We start from the raw sequence: 19,565 nt of genomic DNA on the forward strand, positions 1-19,565 counted from the left end.
GTCTTACGGACCTTTGAACTACAGTGGATTGGGTTTCACCCAGCATGCCGGTTTACTCTAGCATTGCAATTTCCCTGAGCCTTAAAATCCCTTCATCAACACAAGTCGAGGTACATCAGGCATCTCCATCTCCTTTTCAGATAGCCATCTTTCAATAAATGCTTCAGCCAACAGTTCAGACTTTTGACATTCTTTTATAAAACTCAGTGCTAGCTTCCATATTAAACCCAGAATCTCCACCCAGTAAGCCTGTATCAAGAAACTCAGCCTGATCCAGGTTGGTGTTCCTTCCACCATTATGCCACACCCTTAAAATCCATTCCCACACATATTCCCCAGACTTCTACTTAAAAGAATCAGCAAACTCATTAAGCCCTTTAGTAGCGTGCTGCACTTCATGGATTACATAATTCCACCTCCCTCCTAGGAGCCTGCTTAGCCTTAAGTCTGGTTATAGGTCTAGGGGCAACTCTTCCTGGGCCCTGAGGGATGTAAGTATTGTCTTGCCTGGCACATCCTTTAGAGAAGGCCACTGCTGGTAAAGATTAATTTCCTCAAAGGAGGAAAAGGCAATTGTCTTAAGTAGGGTTATTGTTGCTATGATTAAACACCATGGCCAAAAGAAACTGAGGGACCAAAGGGTTTACTTCACTCCATATAACAGTTCGTCACCCAAAGCAATGAGGTCAGGAACCTGCACAGGGCAGGAATCTGGAGGCAGGAGCTGACGCAAAGGCTACAGCACAGAGGGGTGCTGCTTACTGGATTGCTCCTGTGGCTCTCTCAGCCTGCTTTCTTATAGACCCCAAGACCACCAGCCCACAGATGCTACCACCTTAGGGATGGTACCACCTACAATGGGCTGGGCCCTCCCCCATCAATGAATAATTAAGAATATATCCTACAGGTTTGCCTACAACCTGATCTTATGGTGACATTTTTGAAATTAAGATTCCTTTCTCTCAGATGATGTTAGCGTATGTCAAGTTCATGTAAAGCTAGCTAGCACAGCAGTATTTCAGAGGATGGGGGTGTGGGTGCATTTTCTGCGGAGGGTGGAGAAACTACTTCCTCAGGTGAGATAAACGTCTGAGAATCTGAGGGTCACAATTCTCAGTCTCAATATGGTCCTCCAATTCATTTCTGTCCCAAGTTACAAGATCCCATTCTTTACTAGTTAATATCCTTACTTTAATTGCTCATACCCTCCAAGACTGGAACTTGAATTTTTGCTGTAATTCAGCCAACTTTATAGGCTTTGGTTTGGTCTTCCTTGGGCTCTGTAGCTGCTGAAAGATTCTCTTCCAGAGCTCACTTTTAAATGTTTACACGAATCTTGGAAAGGTCAGTCATATCACTGAGCTGTTGTTGTCCTTCAACATATTCTGAGATGCTCTAAGTGGGATAATTTTATTATGGAGCTTACTCTTCTCCCTTGCCATTTTATTCATGATTTCAGGAACAGCCAACCAGTGTCATCATTTTCCTTGCTTTTTCAATCTGTCAAAAGTTTTATATAAAAAAATCACAAAGACTAATGCCTCTCACAATCAGTGAATCCGTATAACCAAATACATTTATCTCCTTAAGTTTGTATCCATCTTTAATATGTCTCTATTTCACACCATGGACTTTTAATACTCTGAGATCCTAGGAGAGGTTTCAGTAGTTGGAGAGATGTCAGCAACTGTAGGCATTGGCAAATCGGAAAGCCTATTCCAGACACCTAAAAAAATTCATCCTTATACTTGAGTTGCTCTAGAACCACTTCGGGTGCCAAAAATCTGTGTTAGTCAGCATTCTCTAAAGGAACAGAACTTATAGAATGAAGCTAAGAAAAAAGTCCCTTACAAGTGTACCCAGCCACTTGAATTTCAGTTAATTCCAGATGCTGTCAAGTTGACAACCTAAAATAGCCACCACATAGACTATTATAATCTTGACATCCTACTCCTTCATTCTGTGCCCAAGGAAACCAAGACCTAAATGCTCCTGAATGCTATAGCTGGTAATCAGAACCCTCCTCAGTACTATCTGAAGTAGACTCTCTTGCTTTCCACAGTTTTGTGTGTGTGTGTGTGTGTGTGTGTGTGTCTGTGTGCATTTCCGGACCCAGAACCTTGCACACACTAGACAAGATCTCTACCACCGAGCGCCAGCTTTTCACCTCCCATCATTTTAACTACGATTCCTGAAGAAGCCCCGCCCCAGAAGATTGTCACTCAGACATAACAAATCTTTGGTCTTTGTCCCAATCATATATTCACAAAAGTAAAGCTCATCACATACAGCTGAAAGGTTTTAAAGTAATTAAAACTAGTCTCAAGGCAGTTTGCTCATAGGAACCCATTTGGCCATTTTGGTTTTCCTTATGGTTGCTTAAAATAACATAAAACATTGAATATATTAATTTTTCACTAAATGAATTATTAATTATTCATTTCTGTGCATTAGGTTTTCCTACAAAAGTTCAGTTTTCTATTTATTTTTGTCATATGGTTTCCTATGAAGTTGAGGAATGAGTGGCAATTTTTTAATTGTGGGAAGAATTTTATTAATTTCTGCCATAATCATAAAGCAGTTTTCTACACCTATTCTTTAGTTTAAAGACAATAGTTTAAAAGTAATGTATTTCAGCTTCAAAGATCTTATTCAAAATCAGGAAAATATCAACCCAAATCTGCTCTTATAAAAGCAGAACAGAAAGAGAGACTTTGGAACACTCAGCCCTAAATGGGATGTCTCCATTAAATTCCTCCCTTCAAAGTTCAGGAAACCCCAAGGAAGAGGAGGTGGAAAAAACGTAAGAGCCAAAGTGTATGGACGACACCAGGAGAACAAGGCCGTCTAAATCAGCATGAGGAAAGCGCATATGAACTCAAGACTGAAGCAGCATGCACAGGGCCTGCGCAGGTCTGCACCAGGACCTCTGAGTATACATCAGGGCTTTCAGTTTAGTGGTTTTATGAAATTCCTGGTCTGTGGAAGAGTGGATGTCTGGTTCTTGTGCCTTCTCTTGGGCTCTTTTCTATCTGATTTGTCTTGTCCAACTCCAAAGTGACAGTTTTTCATTTATCTTACTACACTTTGATATATTTTATTACTAACTCTTAGAAACCTGTTATTAATATAATAAAGACAGAAGGAGAGTGGATTCAAATAGGAGGGGAGGTAGAGGAAGAGCTGGGAGGAGTTGAGGGAGGAGAAACTGTAATCTGGTCATAGTATGTGAGAAAAGAGTCCATTTTCAATAAAAGGGGAAAATGTATTTCCTTTAAAAAATAAAACCAGAGCATCATCCCATTGTTCATCCTCTAGCTCACAAGGTGGTCACCTAGAAGTGATACTGAAATGCTCACTCTATTTTACAGTCATGTGGAGTGGGACGGTGGATGTCAGAGGTAAGTCAAGTGATGCAAGAAGAATCATCTAACCCTTGGCCCATCGCAGTGAAAAGGAAGACGGCGTTGCTTACCTGAGACGGGAGTCCTTGAAGGTGTCCAGATAGGCGGGGTAACTCCACTCCACCCTGCTCCCTTTACATCGGAGCTCTACAGATTGCCCTGCCGTCAGACTCATTACAGCACCAGGCTTCTGGAAGCGACCGTTGTCCATTGCTTGCATCATGATGGACTGGCTCTTTGGTGTGGCATCAGCTGAGTCCCTGTCCTTTATTTTTGGAACCTTGGGTTTGGCCTTTTTGTTGGTAGGTTTTATTCTGTTTTCTCCTTGTTCCTTTGGACGCTTGTTCTTTGGGGGGTGTTGACCAGCAACTGCAAAGGCGTGAGAAGGAAGCAATGAATGGCATTCCCTAAGCATAAGAAACCCACAGCATATGATGTCACTGCTTCCCCTTGCTTCATGCCCAAATCCTTTTCATCCATAATCATAAGCCATAAAGCAATCATTTTCCTTCATCAATTCTACAATTTTAAGACAACTTAAAAGAAATATATTGCAGTTTCAAAGATAGTATTCAAAACAGTAAAATATAAACTAAAATTTGTATCCTATCTGCTCACAATTCAATAAATAAAATTTAAAATTGACAGTGAACAAACCTCTAACAAACATACATACTCATGGAGATTAAACAACTCACTGCTGAATGATGAATGGGTCAAAAATCAAAAAAGAAGTTAAAAGTATTCCCATAACTAAATGAAAAGGAAGCATAATAAAATAAAACCTCTTGAATACACTGAGAGTAGTCCTATGCAGGAAATTTACAGATCTAAGAGCCTACATTTTAAAAAAAAAAGAAGAAAGAACACAAGTAAACAGCTTCATCATGCAATTCAAAAAGTTGGAAAAACAAGAATGAACCAAATTCAAGCCCAGTTGAAGGCAAGAAATAGTAAAATTCAGAGCATAAATCAATGCAATAGAAACAAAAAACAATACGAAGAATTGACAAATTTAGAAACTGGCTCTTGTAGCATGAATTCTAATTGGTATTAACAATAAAAACGCAGAGTCAGGTATAGTGTTAATGCTGAAGATCAGAGAAGCAGAGCGGCCAGCCACTGATGAGTTCTTATCTCTACCAATGCTCAGACCAAAGGAGTGATCCTGTCCTCAGACTGCCTCCTCAGATTTCCCTGAGCTCCTGTCCCCTCCCACCTTATACTCCTCTCCCTGCCCAGCCATATCACTCCTGTCTCCACCTCCCTAGTGCTGGGATTAAAGGCGTGGGATCCCAAGTTCTGGGGTCACCTTTGTGTGAACTCTGTTTCTCTTTTAAACTGGATCAATTTCAGATAGCCCAGGTGGCCTTGAACTAACAGAGATCTGTCTGTCCGAGTCCTGAGATTAAAGGTTTATGCTACCACTGCCTGACCTCCAGTGGTTTAGCTCTGCACTCTGATTCTCAGGCAAGCTTTATTTGTTAAAACACAAACAAAATATGACTACAGATTTTTTCTTGAGACAGCAAACCAAATTGACAGATCCTTGGCCCAACTAACGAAAAGAAAGAAAGAGAGGACCCATAGTAACAAAATCAGAAGTGAACAGGGAAACATTTCAACAGACACCAAAAAAATTCTGATTATATGGGAGTATTTCAAAAACCTATTACGCCATTTAGCTGAAAAACCTATGAGAAATGGATGAATTTCTAGAATCAATCACGTAGTGATATATCATTTGTATTTTAATAAATAAAGCTTGCCTGAAGTTCAGAGAGTAAAACAGTCCACTGATCAGCCTTACAGACCAAGTAGTGGTGACACACCCCAGTAGCCACACTAGTTTGCCATAGAAACCAGGGGGTAGTAGTGCATACCTTTAATCCCAGCCCTATAGAGGAATATAAGACAGGAGAAGACAGCTCTCTCACACAGTCTCATTCTGAGATTCCTGGAGGCAGGATGACCATTTCGGACTGAGGTAAAGGTAAGATCCAGTGGCCGACTGTTTTGCTTTTCTGACCTTTAGGTTGAACTCCAATTTCTGTCTCTGAGTTTTTATCAATTGTGCTACACAGCCAAACCACCAAAATTAAACTAAGCAGAAGTCTAAAAAATAGTAATGGAAAGTCTACCAGGTAAAAAGTCCATAGCTGTATGGGTTCACAGAAGAATTCTATCAAACATTCAAAGAAGATCAAGACTCCTTTATTAAAACAAATGAAGAAGAAGAAGAAGAAGAAGAAGAAGAAGAAGAAGAAGAAGAAGAAGAAGAAGAAGAAGAAGAAGAAGAAGAAGCAGCAGCAGCAGCAGCAGCAGCAGCAGCAGCAGCAGCAGAAGAAGAAGAAGAAGAAGAAGAAGAAGAAGAAGAAGAAGAAGAAGAAGAAGAAGAAGAAGAAGAAGAAGAAACAAAAAAAGCACTCCCAAACTCCCATGAGGCCAATATCACTTCAATACTCACACCAGGTAAATAGGACAAGAAAAGAAAACCACAGGTCAACAGTTCTGATAAACACAGACTCAAAAATATCAAATAAAGATCTATAAACAGAATACAGATATCCATCAAAAATGTTATCCACCTTGACCAAGTTGGCTTTCTCCCTGAAATTCAGGGGTGGGTCAACATAGACAAGTCAATTAAATGTCATAAACCACATAAAGGGATTTAAAAAAAATCAAACTTAAAATGGACTTAAAACAAAAATCATGACAATAGACGCAGAAGAAGCTTTTCACAAAGTCCATGTGGTTTCATGCTGAAACATCTTAGAATGCAGGGTGACAGGGAACATACCTCAACACAGTAAAAGCAAAATACAAGAAGCCCACAGCCAACATAACCCTAAATGGAGAAAAGCTTGACACAGTTCCACTGAAGGCAGGAACAAAACTATCCCCACTTCTTTTCAGTATGCTATAAATACTAGCTGGAGCAAGAAGGCAAAAGAAGGAAATTAAAAGGATACAAATAGTGAAAGAAGTCAAATTATGCCTGTTTGCAGATGACATGATGCTATACATCAAAGATGACAAAAATTCTACCAGAAACCTCCTAGAAATAATAAACAAATTGAAAAACATGGCAGGATACAAAATCAGCTTTCACAAATCAATAGCTTCTCTACCCACCACCAACAAACACACAGAGATCTTAGAAACACTCCGAATTAAGAGAAGCCTCAAAAAAAAAAAATCCCTAGGAAAAAAACCTAACAAGGAAATAAAGGACTTCTACAATGAAAACCTTAAACCTCTGCACAGAAAGATACAGAAAGACACTAGAAAATAGAAAGATACCCCACATTCTTGGGATGTATTTGACAAAGATGCCAAAATAAATGCTGGAAAAAGAAAGCATCTTCTTCAACAGATGGCCTTGGGAATACTGGATGTCCACATTGAACATATATCTATCACCTTGAACTAAAATGAACTCTAAATGAGTCCTACACCTAAATGTGGAGCCTGAAACCCTGAACCTGCTAGGAGAAAACATGGGTGTTTCTCTACATGATACAGTTGTGGGAGATGACTTTCTGAAAAACCAAGGCCATGAATTTGAAAGAGAGAAAGGAGATGTAAATAGGAGATTTGGAAGTGAGGAAAGGGAAAAGCTAAATATTGTAATTATATTATAATCTCAAAGAGAAAAAAAAAACAATGTGACTTCTGATGAACTATGTAAATTAGTTGTATTCCAAACGCCTTAATCATGTAAGTAAGTAAAGTGGAAATCCTTACCATTGCATTTTAGAATACATTGTATAGAGAAATACATTGCATTTAGAATACATTGTATAGAGAAATAGGTGGTGAAATTTTCAGGCCATGAATATTGCTGACTTCTGACCCCTGTTTGCTATGTACTAGCTGACCAACCCTGGGAAGTCATTCAGCTGGGTCTTAGCTTCCTTATGTATAATATGAGAATGATGGTAATAGCCATCCATGGACTTAAAAATACTTGCTTTGATTCTATGTGCACAAGTGACTTGCCTGTATGTATGTAAGTGCACTGCACCCATGCCTGGTGCCAATGGAGGCTAGAAAGGGGGACCAGATAACCTGAAACTGGAGGTACAGAAGGCTGTTAGTCACCATGTGGATGCTGTGATCTGAACCCAGGTTCTCTTGCAAGAGCAGCAAATTTTCTACTGCTCAGTTATCCTTCCAGTCCCTGTCTCATGGGATTTTGTGGTATTTGAGTTAACATAGTTTAAGTGCTGAGAACAGTGTCTGAATCCCCATTAACTGTCCACTAAGTGGTTCAATTTTGTGGCTGTTGCATGTGCTCTATATGAACTGGTGGTGAAGGCAAAGCCTTCTATGTGTGTGTGTATGTATGTATGTATGTATGTATGTATGTATGTCTCTTTATCTATCTCTCTATCTCTCTCTCTATCTATCTCTCTCTATCTCTATCTATCTATCATCTATCTATCTATCTATCTATCTATCTATCTATCTATCTATCTATCTATCTATCTATCTATCTATCTCTCACACATCCCTACCACAGTCTCCTTTCCCTCTACTCCTCCCTGTCTCTACCCCCCACAATCTCCTCTCTCTTCCTGATCTACCCTGCCTCCAGTTCCCTTCAGAAAAGAGCAGGCGTCCCAAGGATAACAACCAAACATGGCATAAAAAATTACAATAAGAGTAGACAAAAAGCCTCATATCAAGGCTGGGTGAGGCAACACAGGAGGAGGAAAAGGGTCCCAAGAGCAAGTGAAAGAGTCAGAGACACCCTGACTCCCACTGTTAGGAGTCCCACAAGAACAGCAAGCTACACAACCATAATGTATATGCTGAGGACTAGCACAGACCCATGTGGGCTCTGAGATCGCAGCTTCAGTCTCTGTGAACCCCTAAGAGCCCCAAGGCAGTCTATTTTTATTAATTTCCAGATTTCATGTAGCTCAACAAACGTCATCAAGAAGATAGGGAAAGAGCTAGATCCCATGCCTCCAAGTCCAGAGCTTTCTCTGGCCCACATCATCGCCTCTCCTTTCACTCAGAGATTAGCATGGTTGATGGTTTCTTCAAAACTATTATTCTCTTGGCCTTGACCCACGGTATTGCCCTGTCTTGGGTCTTCCCCTAGTTCCTAACAACTCTATAGTCTCCTCTTCCTTTTCTTCTTCTCAGGCCTGAGCTGGGCCCCAGGGTTTAGCCATGCATGTTCCAAGGCTCCAGTGTGTTGAACACTGTCCTGCTCCTGCCCTTGCCTTGCAATTCCTGCTCCAAATATTCTGTTTATTACTCAGTCTTTCATTTGGAACACTAACAAGCAGGCATCTTAAATTTAATGATCCCAAACTGAAGTATGGATGCCACTCAGACCTGCTCCTTCTCCAGAATTCCCTTTATCCCTCCACAGGGACTTCCTCCACCTGGCTGTTCCAGACAAATCCATCACTCTTGCTTTAACCCCCTCTCCCCCTCACCTAGGCCACGTTGACTCCTGCAGCAAATCCTTCTGGCTCATCTTCACAGTAGACACTGAAGACCATCTTCCCCCCCATCTACTGCCACCACTCCTGACCAACCTGTTTTCACCTATTAATGCCTCCCTAAGTAGCGGCTTGACTTCCACTCTGGTGCCTTTAACTTATAAAATGTAGGTGAGATCATGGGCTCTTCTCTACTCAGAATCATTCAGTGCTCTTCATCTAACTTGAAAGAAAGCGTTGTCCTCCCATGCTCTACAAGGGGTTGCCTTCTCCTGTGTCACATTTTAGGGTGCTTCAGCAACACTAGGTACTATAAGAAGCTTTTGTTTAGTCTTAGCTCTTGTTTGTGGGACCTGTAGGTGCTGCCTCTTTATCTCAGGCAGGCTTCTACCTCTTTATCCAACCAATACCCTCAATCCCCTCTCAGGTCCCACTCTGGGATATTTGTTGAATTGTGTCCCTCAAGGAGCTACATTGAAGTTCTGTCCTAGGCACCTGTAAATGATTGTCTTTACAGATGTAATCCTGTTGTGATGAGGACAGATGTCCTCAGAAGATGAGTCCCATAGAGAGCAAAACGCCACGAGAGACACACAGAAGACAGACAGACATGTGACAGCAAAAGCAGGGACTGGGGTCATGCCACTTAAGCCAAATGACAGCATTATGGTTTTTATCGCTTTGCTGAAACTCCATGACCAAAAGCAACTTGGGGAGGAAGGGTCTTTTGGAGGCATTTTCTCTATTGAGGTTCCCTCCTCTCGGATGACACTGGCTTGTGTCAAGTTGACATCAAAATTAGCCAGGACAATTGACCCTTTGTCAAGTTGACACACCAGTACAACACTATTTAACAATAAATACTCTTTCTATTTCTGTCCATTCTCAATTATCTCATGTTAATACATTTCACAATATAAAACATAAATGTAAAAGCCCCACAGCCTTTACAAATTCAAATACTTTAAAAGCTCAGTCTCTCTTCTCTCCCTTGCTACCTCTTTCTCTTTAACTATAAATCTCTGTAAATTCTAAAATCTGTTAAAAAGTTCAGTCTCTCAACTGCAGGCTGCTGTAAAATCAAAAATAAGTTAAATGCTTTCTTACTTCCCGAGGGAAGAACCAGGGCAGAGTAACAGTCTGAACAAAGCCAAACCAAACTCCAACGGTGTAAATAAAATCAGTGTCCAATGTGTGGGATTCACTCCCCATCTCCCAAGCTCCTCTAAAGAAATTTCCACAGCACACAGTCGCCTGAACTCAGGCACACATTCCGTAGCTGCTGCTGTCCTTGGTATGATACTCTTGTCTCCAAACTTTGGGGGGTCTCCCGCTACAACTGGGCTGCCCTTTCATCAGTAGCTTCTCCGGGGCTCTCTTCACGGACTCCAGCCCTGCCTCACACTGCCAAGCCTCCGCTGCTCTCCGTGACGCCTTCATGCCTTCAAAATTGGTACCACCTGGGTAACTCCTACCCTACCAAGTTCAGCTGCCAGCACGAAGTACAACCTTGGCTGCCAGTGGAGCACAGAGATGGAAACCATTGGTGCTGGTATCTTCTTAATCATCACCGATTTCTCGGCTCCAGCGGACCAGCCTCCACTGTGCAAATCAAACAACGAATTTACCTCAGAGATGCTGGTCTCTCACAATCACAGCTGATTCCTCAGCCCCAGCTCACCAGAACCACAGATTCTTCTTTCAAAAGAGCAATGGCCCTGGCAGTCTTTAAACTTCTCTTTGGACTTTGTAAGCCAGGCCTCCATCATGGGCACTGCTCCCACAGTTGTTGTCCAAGATCCAACGGAACAGCCCACTGAGCTCTCAAAACCCTTATGAGAATGGCTTCTCTAGCCCAAAGTTCCAAAGTCCTTTTTTTTTCTTTTTTCTTTTTTTGGTTTTTTTGAGACAGGGTTTCTCTGCAGCTTTTTTAGAGCCTGTCCTGGAACTAGCTCTTGTAGACCAGGCTGGCCTCGAACTCACAGAGATCCGCCTGCCTCTGCCTCCCGAGTGCTGGGATTAAAGGCGTGCGCCACCACAGCCCGGCTCCAAAGTCCTTTTTACCCCCTCCCCCCCAAAACCCTCAAACACAACATGGTCATGTCTGTCACAACAATACACCACAATCCTGGTGCCAATGTCTGTCTTGGTCAGGGTTGCTATTGCTGTGATGAAAAAACCACGACCAAAAGCAACTTGGGAAAGAAAGATTCTACTTCACTTACACCCAGGTAAAAGTCCATCACGGAGGGGGGTCAGGACAGGAACTCAAGCAGGGCACGAACCCAGAGACGAAAGCTAAATCGAAGGTTACAGAGGAGGGCTGCTTACTGACTTGCTCAGCCTGTTTTCTGATAAATCAAAGACCAAGAGACCAGGAGTGGCCACGCCCACAATGAGCTACGCCCTTCCACACCCGTCAGTAATTAAAATGCCCTCAGCTGCATCTTATTGATAATCTCTATCAAGGATTTTTGTTTCTTTGCTTCTTTTGGGTGGGCACAGGGGAGGAAGCAGAGACAACCAATGACAACAAATATACAAGAAATTCTTCCGGTGCTTCTTTCTGATTGACAGGTCAGGATTGCTACGTCTGTTCCCCCCCCCCCCCCCCCCCAGCATCAACTACAGGCACAGGCGATGACTCTAATTGTCTCTGAGCCTGTCGATTTTGTGATCGCATTTGGGAGCGTGCCACACAGAAAGGGGCACCCACAGGGCAGACACCCGTCCTAACCAGTGACATTGGCCTTGCCCAATTCTTAAGTGATGGCATTGTGAGAAATCATGTTATTTCTCTTGATGAGAAGGAGCCGGAAGAGCACATGGTCGACCCATTGCGTGAAAATGGTGACTAAATCAGCCAAAGGCTCCAGCTAGGGAGCCACTGCATGCAGTACCTGCTCTCCAGCTTTTCTGTTTAACGCTGCACTGCCGTGTTCACACTTAAAAGTATAAAATTACAGCCACCTACTAGCTTCTTATCATCTACATATGTATATTTAATGGCTGGAGCAAGTGTTGATTCAGTTTTCAATAGGTATGTTCAAATTTTGCCCACGACTCATACATCATATATATCTACATAGGTATATATCCTACATATATCATAAATGTATCGATCATACATGTATATCTAAGTTTAAAGGCAAAACTCCCAGTTTACCCATTCTTAACTACTGAAAAATTGACCTGTATCCCACTTTCCCTGACCGTCTCATAAATATTTATTGTTTGTATGATTTGAAGTTTGCTTAAACAGAAGGTAGTTCATTTAGACAGACATTCGTTGTACTTCACATGCGCTGATCCATGTTGGCTGATGTCACCGCTTGAGCCTCTCCAACTGCCATCACGGGTATCACAAAGCAAACAGACAATTTCAAGTTCTTTTGTCTGGCCTTCTCCTGCCCTATGCAAAAATGATACCAAATACTGCATGTCCACCATTTAGCAGTCAGATACAAGGGCCTGCCAGGAATGTTTCAGTACTGTCCTCTGCAGACAGAGCTCATGCCAGCGTTTCTCCAGGCAAAGAAGAAAGGCTGGCCCCCTTCCCCAGATGCTTTTCTCACAGGTGACTAAGCAGGGCTCTGTCCTCAAGGCGCCTCCTGCACAGCATCATGGGCTACCACCATCTTGATCTTCTGAAACTAGAGTCTGGTGTTTTTTGGAAGGTGACTGCGGTCTCAGAGGATGGAAAGGGGTCAGGATCGAAGCCAGGTTGAGCTGGCTCCAGGGTGAGGTTACATAACAGCAAAGGCTGCTTTTCAAGCGAATCTAAACCCATTTGAGGCAGAAGCTGGAGACGGTTAAGAGTCACACACATTGGTTCTCAACCTGTGGGTCAGCACCCTTTCCCAAGAGCCGCCTAATGGTCAACAGAAACATCAGGCATTTACAGTACAGTTAGTAACTGGTGAAATTGCAGTTATGAAGCAGCAATGACAATTTTATTGTTGGGAGTCACCACAATGTGAGGAACTGTATTAAAGGATTTCAGCATTAGGAAGGCTGGGTTAGCAGGATGTCACCACATGAAAGACATACTATGCAAGCAGCAACAATTAAATAAATAACTGAGCAAATAAAATAATTAGCAGCAATATGCATGTCATCTTTATATAAAAACAATATGCACACATACACGTGAACATATATGTAACAATAAAGTCTGACCCTGTGGTCAGACGTCTACACAACCAAATGGACCTAGGGCAGGTACTTATCTTAAAAACCTTTTTAAAAGATGACGCAGTACCAGGCAGTGGTGGCGCACGCCTTTAATCCCAGCACTCAGGAGGCAGAGGCAGGTGGATCTCTGTGAGTTCGAGGCCAGCCTGGTCTACAAGAGCTAGTTCGAGGGCAGGCGCCAAAACTACAGAGAAACCCTGTCTCGAAAAACCAGAGAGAGAAAGGAGAGAGAGAGAGAGAGAGAGAGAGACAGAGAGAGAGAGAGAGAGAGAGAGAGAGAGAGAGAGAGAGAGAGAGAGAGAGTAATGCAGTGGTTGGTGAAATAGCTCATGGAGTAAAAATACATGCCTCCGAGTCTGACAACGTGAATTCAATCCCTGCAAGTCACACAGTACAGAGGGAACGCACTCCTAAAGGTTTTCTTTTGATCTCCATGTCTGCTGTAGCGTGCGTCCGCACACCCAAACATACACACTCACACACATATTAAATGTAATTCAAAGAATTAAGTGATGCAAAGCCCTCTTATGTGGTACAAAAATGTAGGGTTTTTTTTTCACCCATCCTCCCATTTATACGAGAAATATAACTGCGGTGTAGTTTTGAAACTTTAGCTTAGTTTTTTTGGTTTGTTTGTTTTGCGGTTTAGCGCAGAATTTTATTGTTGTTAAAGACCTTGCACGATTTTTAGCTCAGGTTGGTATACAAGAAACAAAAACAAAACAAACGAAACAGGACTGCAAGCGGGAAGGAAGACACGGAGTTTTTCCACAAGAATTGCTTTAGAATTGCTTTGCTTAAGTAGCAGAAGTATGGGGCGGCGACGCGCGCCGAAGGAAGGTGGCAGCGATCCATCGTCATCAGGACACGTTGACACAGGGGGATGGACCAGCCTCTGGCTGGGGAATGATGGGTTTGATCGCCTAGGGTTTTCTGAGGGTCAAAAGTAACCACCACCTTCCCAGAGGGTTCTCCAGGGAGGTGGGGGTGGAAGAAAGTGGACCCGGAGGACCAGGAGGGGCCAGGTGCACGGAACGGTGACCACGCCAGAGCCGATTCCTTAGGCCAAAAGTTAGAGGAGTTGCTGCGGGAATCTCGGGGACTGTGGGTCCTGAGCGAAGCGGCAGAGGCCAGATGCTTCCCGGCCCAGTCACTCACCATCTTCCAGCGCTTCGTGTACCAACAGAAGTCCCAGCAGCAGCCAAACCTTCATCTTCAGGGCTGGTGACCTGCAGAATAGTCGGGGACTGTGGGCGGCGCGGCTGGCTGCTCAGGGCAGGGCAGAGCAGGGGCGCCGAGGGAGGCGGCGCCGGGACACCACAGCTGGAGGATTCAGTTTCATCAGGGGGAGCACAGCTTGGGAGAAAAGATTTTTAAAAAAAGAAAAAAAGGGGGGAAAATCCCCGCATAATATGATCTCTCCTGCCCCCTGGCGGAGTCGTGGAGGATAGCGCTATTTCCAAGCACTGGGAAAACTACATGGTTGTAGTGCCTTGATTTTCTCCAGAGTTGAGGTGTTTTGACTTAACTTTACCCTCTGTTCAGGAAGGCCTAAGCAGACCCCTGCTGATGGAAACACAGAACTCTTCTCAACAAAGAGCGTGCATTAAGTTTCTATTAGTCCCCAGTGGTTCTCTCACTTACACACACACACACACACACACACACACACACACACACACACGGCCCTTGTTGCACTCAAAAATATTGTTTGTTGTGGTTGCTCTTTTAGGTCTGGGCAGAGAGGAGATAGACATTTCACTGCAGGGGAACCATCAGAGTGGCGAAGAGCAGGGCTATCTCACCATCAAAAGCCCATGTGTTTTGTCTCCAGACTGAGCAGGAATTTTATTATTAGCTTCTCTGTGTTGATCCTTTCCATTATTTTTTTAAATACTTGCTGTAATGTTAGCCAGTGAAAGTACATATTCCCCCATGGCCCAAAGTCAAACGCAGTTTGAAGCCTGGTTTCCTAAGAGCTGATTAATGTTTTATCTGTTTATGTTATGTTGGCTCACATAAATGAATTTATTTTTCTAGTTTTCAAATTCTTGGACTTTAGGCACGTGATTGCATGAACAGCGACAGCCACTTTTTCTTTATTGATTATTACCTGCCTGCTCCCTCTACCTCACACTTGCTTCCCTACGGATACCCCAAATCCATGAGACAAACATCCAGGGGACCGCCCCTCACACCTCTCTGGGACCACACCTCTCAGGATCCAGCTCCTTTCTTGTGTGTGCACAGGAGAAGGTGAGACACACAGAAGCATCTTGTGGAAACTGTCCAGAGAGCCACTGTCAGGCTTGAGGAAACATGCTCTTCCCCCAGTGCCTGAATGGCTCTTCTTTCTCAGAAGAGCAGCTGTACAAGAGTTTCTTGCATAGGCTTAACAAATGGAAAGCTAGAGGGGAAAGAGAAGGGAGGAAGGAATCAGCAGATGCCAGGAACAGTACCGGGAAGAACTGGGTGTGGTGCTGTTGTGGAGGGAGCTCTAAGTGTGAATTTAAGTCTAGAAGGCCTCTTCCTCCAAAAAGCCCTCAGAGTACATTGGTAGAATCTGTGTATCCAATGGGTACATTGTAGAATCTGTGTATCCAGTGGATACATTGGTAGAAACTGCATCCAGTGGATACATTGGTAGAAACTGTGTATCCAGTGGGTACATTAGTAGAAACTGTGTATCCAATAGATACATTGGTAGAAACTGTGTATCCAGTGGGTACATTGGTAGAAACTGTGTATCCAATGGAGGAATACAGATTTATCAGCAGTCTTAGGTTACCCAAGATCATAGTGAAATTTCCGTCCTGCCTTCATAATGCTTTCTCATCTATGGGTTATTTGCTACATAGTATTTTAATTATACATCTTAATGTTTTCAATAACTAAATCTCTCACTGCTCCTTTTGGCCTTATTTACTTTAAAAAATCCCTTCAAAGTAGCACATGCTATTAAGAATTTCCTTAGGCAAACAAACAAGCAATTTTTTTGGTCTAAATTTTGGGAATCCCTACCCTGTTCCAGAAATAAAAATATTTAAGTTTTCTAAACAGCCTTCCATCTAATCAAGATGGATGATTTCAAAAATTACAAAAATTATTTTGTTTTTAAGCCAGACACTTTTTGTTTGAGGTCTCTCTCTACATTTCCCTTGCTGCCCTCGATCTCGCTACATAGAGGCCTCAAACTCACAAAGATCCACCTGCCTCTGCCTCCCAAGGCCTGGAACTAGAGGGATGTTCCACCAGGCCTGGAAAACAGACATTTTTGACATTCTCAAACCCAGTCATCAAAGGTAACATAGGATAAGTTACATCATTTCTGTGATGCAAAAAAGAAAGAAAAAAAGGAAGAAAGAAAAAGAAAATTCTTCTCAGCACAGATGAGCCACCTCCACCTGTCCACTTGCAGCCTTACAATGCAAGGGAAAGCAGGAACTTCAGATCTAAGACTACCTGCCTCTCCTACCTTCCACAGTGTCATTGATTTACTTTCTCCAGTTTATCCAAAAAGTGCCGCTTACTAATCATTTATAGTCTGGTGTCAATCTAAATCAATAGTTCTGCTTCAGAAACACTTGTCGTTCAAGCCTGATTTCTCCTGGGCAGCGAAACCCTTGGTCCTTACCTCTGAACAGATCAGGGATGATTCTGGCATCTTGGAGAATCAACAATTAGAGAATTACAGGATCCTGAACCATTGTAGAATATTATTTAACTACGCAAAAATGTGTTACATTTGTTTCTGTATTTATAATAGTCTTATTACTCTAACTGTGTAAAGGTGTGTTACATTTGTTTGTGCTGTATTTGTTTAATGGTGTAAGGATGTGTGTTTAATTATGTAAAGATGTGCTGCATTTGTTTCACCTTGCCTGCCTAAGGCACCTGACTGTTTTAGACTGATTGGTATAAAAAGCTAAATGGTCAATAGCTAGGCAGAGAGAGGATAGGCAGGACTGGCAGGCAGAAGCTAGGCAGCTACCAGTTAGCCAGACATGAGAAGCAGTGAAAATAAGATTGAGATAGAGATAGAGATAGAGATAGAGATAGATACATAGCACACGAGAGAGAGAGAGAGAGAGAGAGAGAGAGAGAGAGAGAGAGAGAGAGAGGCAAACAGCCCCAAGGAAAATGGTAGATAAAGAGGAACAGGTTAAGTTAAATAAGCCAGAAATGAGCCTAAGCTAGGCCGAACATTCAAAATTAATAATAAGTCTCCATGTCATGATTTGGGAACTGGTTAGCAGCCTAAAAGTAAAAGACTGACCAGTGATTGTTAATTCCGTTGTGTTTTGGTGTTAGTGTGTGTGTGTGTGTTCCATTTTTCAAGGATTTGCTGGTTTGGGATTATCTACTGCTTTTGTGGCACAGCAGTCCACAAGGATGACCCCAGGTAAGACTCCTAGCAATAGCAGAGAGGGTGCCTGAACTGGTCTTTTCCTGTAATCATATTGGTGACTACCCTGTCATCATAGAGCCTTCACCCATAATTGATGGAAACAGATGTAGAGATCCACAACCAAGCACCAAGCTGAGCTCTTGGAATCCAGTAGAATAGATGGAGGAGGGAATATATGAACAATGGAGCTCAAGATCATGAAGGGAAAATCTACAGAGACAACTGAACCAAGCTCGTGGGAACACATGGACTAAGGCTGTGAAGCCGCCAAGGAACCAAACTAGGCCCTCTGCATGTGGGAGACAGTTGTGTAGCTTGGTCTATCTGAAGGTCCCAGGAAGTAGGACCAGGATCTATCCCTGGTGCATGAGCTAGTTTGTTGGAGCCCATTCCCTATGGTGGGATGGCATTCTCACCCTTAATGCACAGGGTAGAGGCTTATTTCTCCCTCAACTTAATGGGCCAGGCTTTGTTGACTCACCATGGGAGCCCTTGCCCTTTGGGAGGAGTGGATGGGGGATTGGCTGGGAGGAGGAGGGGGGAAGGAGGAGGAAAGAGGAGGGGTCGGAGGGAGAACTGTGGTTGGAATGTAAAATGAAACTTAAAAATTATTTTTTTAAAAAAAAAGGAAAAGGAAAAAGGCTGTTACACTGAACCATGACGATTCCTTCTTGGTTTGGACCATGAGGAAGCCCTGGGTACAGCTGGATAGTGGTGCATCTTGTCTTTGTCTTCCAGCTGACTGCTCCTGTCTTAAGTGTAGCAAAATGTTGGTATCTGAAAGTATTGACATGGTGTCTACAATCTATTACTAGAAAGCTTCATAGCAAGCCAGTGTTTCTGGATACTTCTCTACTTCAACCTGCATTAATAAAAGGCAAATTGGGGTGATGTGCAGATGGGGGTTATTTTTGTGTGTTTTTGAAAAATCTTTGAAATATGCCCACTCAAATGGAGATGTAGCACAAACCCTCAGCACTGCAGACTTGGACACGGAGACACTAGTTCACTCCGAGGATCTGGGCATGGTGGCACACACCAATCTACTCAGGAGGCAGGAAATAATAGGGTCTCCTGAGCCCAAGTTCAAGGCCACCATGCACAACATAGTGAGACCTCCGTCACAAACAAAACAAAGCCCCACTGAAGAGACTTCATGTCTATCCTGTAATTGTTGTTACATACAAATGTGTGTGTGTGTTACTTGTATATTTTCAGGGTTATCTGATATCCAATTGGTGTACTCCTCCTTGAGAGAGACTCAAGAGGAACTACTTAGTTACACAAAAGGCTTTCACAATTAAGGTAATCCAAGAGACCTGCAATTTAAGTGACTTAGAATCACGTTAAGATGTACTTTGACTGTTCCCTTCCCTTTAATAGGTAGAGTTGTTATTGGGAAATGTTTATCTACTAGGTGGGGGAAAATTAGTAAATTTTCCACTTACATAATAACATAATTACAATTACTGTAAGCTGTTATTGTTTGGGTATTAAATGGTCCCAAATGCTCCTGCACTGAAGGTTTGGTCCCAAAGTGGTGGCACTATTGAGAGTGACCGGATCACCAGAGCACTTAGCAATGGGTCAACCCATTGCGAAGTTAGTAGCTGAATGGGCCATGAGGAGATGGAGCCTGGTTATGGAAGGGGGTCATTGTGTGTGTCTTTGCTTGTCTCTGCCCCTTGTTCTCTTAGCTCCCTGGCTCCCCGGAACAGCTTTTCCTCTGCCACACTTTTCTTCCATGATGTAGAGACCTGGAAACTTGGCCAAGCGACCATGGGAAACCACCTCAGACACCCCAGGAACCATGGGGCAAAACAATTCTCTTCCTATCATGTACTCTGTGCGTGTGCACATGCTCTGTGTGTGATACACCCGTTCACATGCATCTGGAGGCTGGATGCACACACCAAGTGCTTTCTTCTCTCTCCTCACCTTATTTTTGAGGGAGTCTTTCGTGGAACCCCAAGATTGCCTGGGTGGAGGATCTGCTTACCTCCACCCAGAATACTGCCTCCAGCTCTGCCATTACAGGCACATGTGACCATGTCTAACATTTACTTGTGCTGGGAATTTGAATGCAGGTCCTCT

The 19,565-nt window shown here is 43.0% G+C and overlaps 1 protein-coding gene across 1 annotated transcript in view; it reads right to left on the reverse strand.

Annotated features, from left to right (window-relative positions):
• Positions 1-14,326, reverse strand: part of Pdgfrl (platelet derived growth factor receptor like) — a 46,233-nt gene extending 31,907 nt beyond the window's left edge. The window contains exons 1-2 of the mRNA XM_038324591.1: positions 14,222-14,326; positions 3,476-3,773 (exon numbers count right to left, since the gene is read on the reverse strand). Coding sequence (XP_038180519.1) covers positions 3,476-3,773; positions 14,222-14,276 — 353 coding nt within the window. The 5' untranslated portion in view covers positions 14,277-14,326. The remainder of the gene's footprint in view (positions 1-3,475; positions 3,774-14,221) is intronic.
• Between the last annotated feature and the right edge of the window lie 5,239 nt (positions 14,327-19,565).

Source organism: Arvicola amphibius, chromosome 4 (genome assembly GCF_903992535.2).
Source record: "Arvicola amphibius chromosome 4, mArvAmp1.2, whole genome shotgun sequence".
Taxonomy (NCBI): Eukaryota; Metazoa; Chordata; class Mammalia; order Rodentia; family Cricetidae; genus Arvicola; species Arvicola amphibius.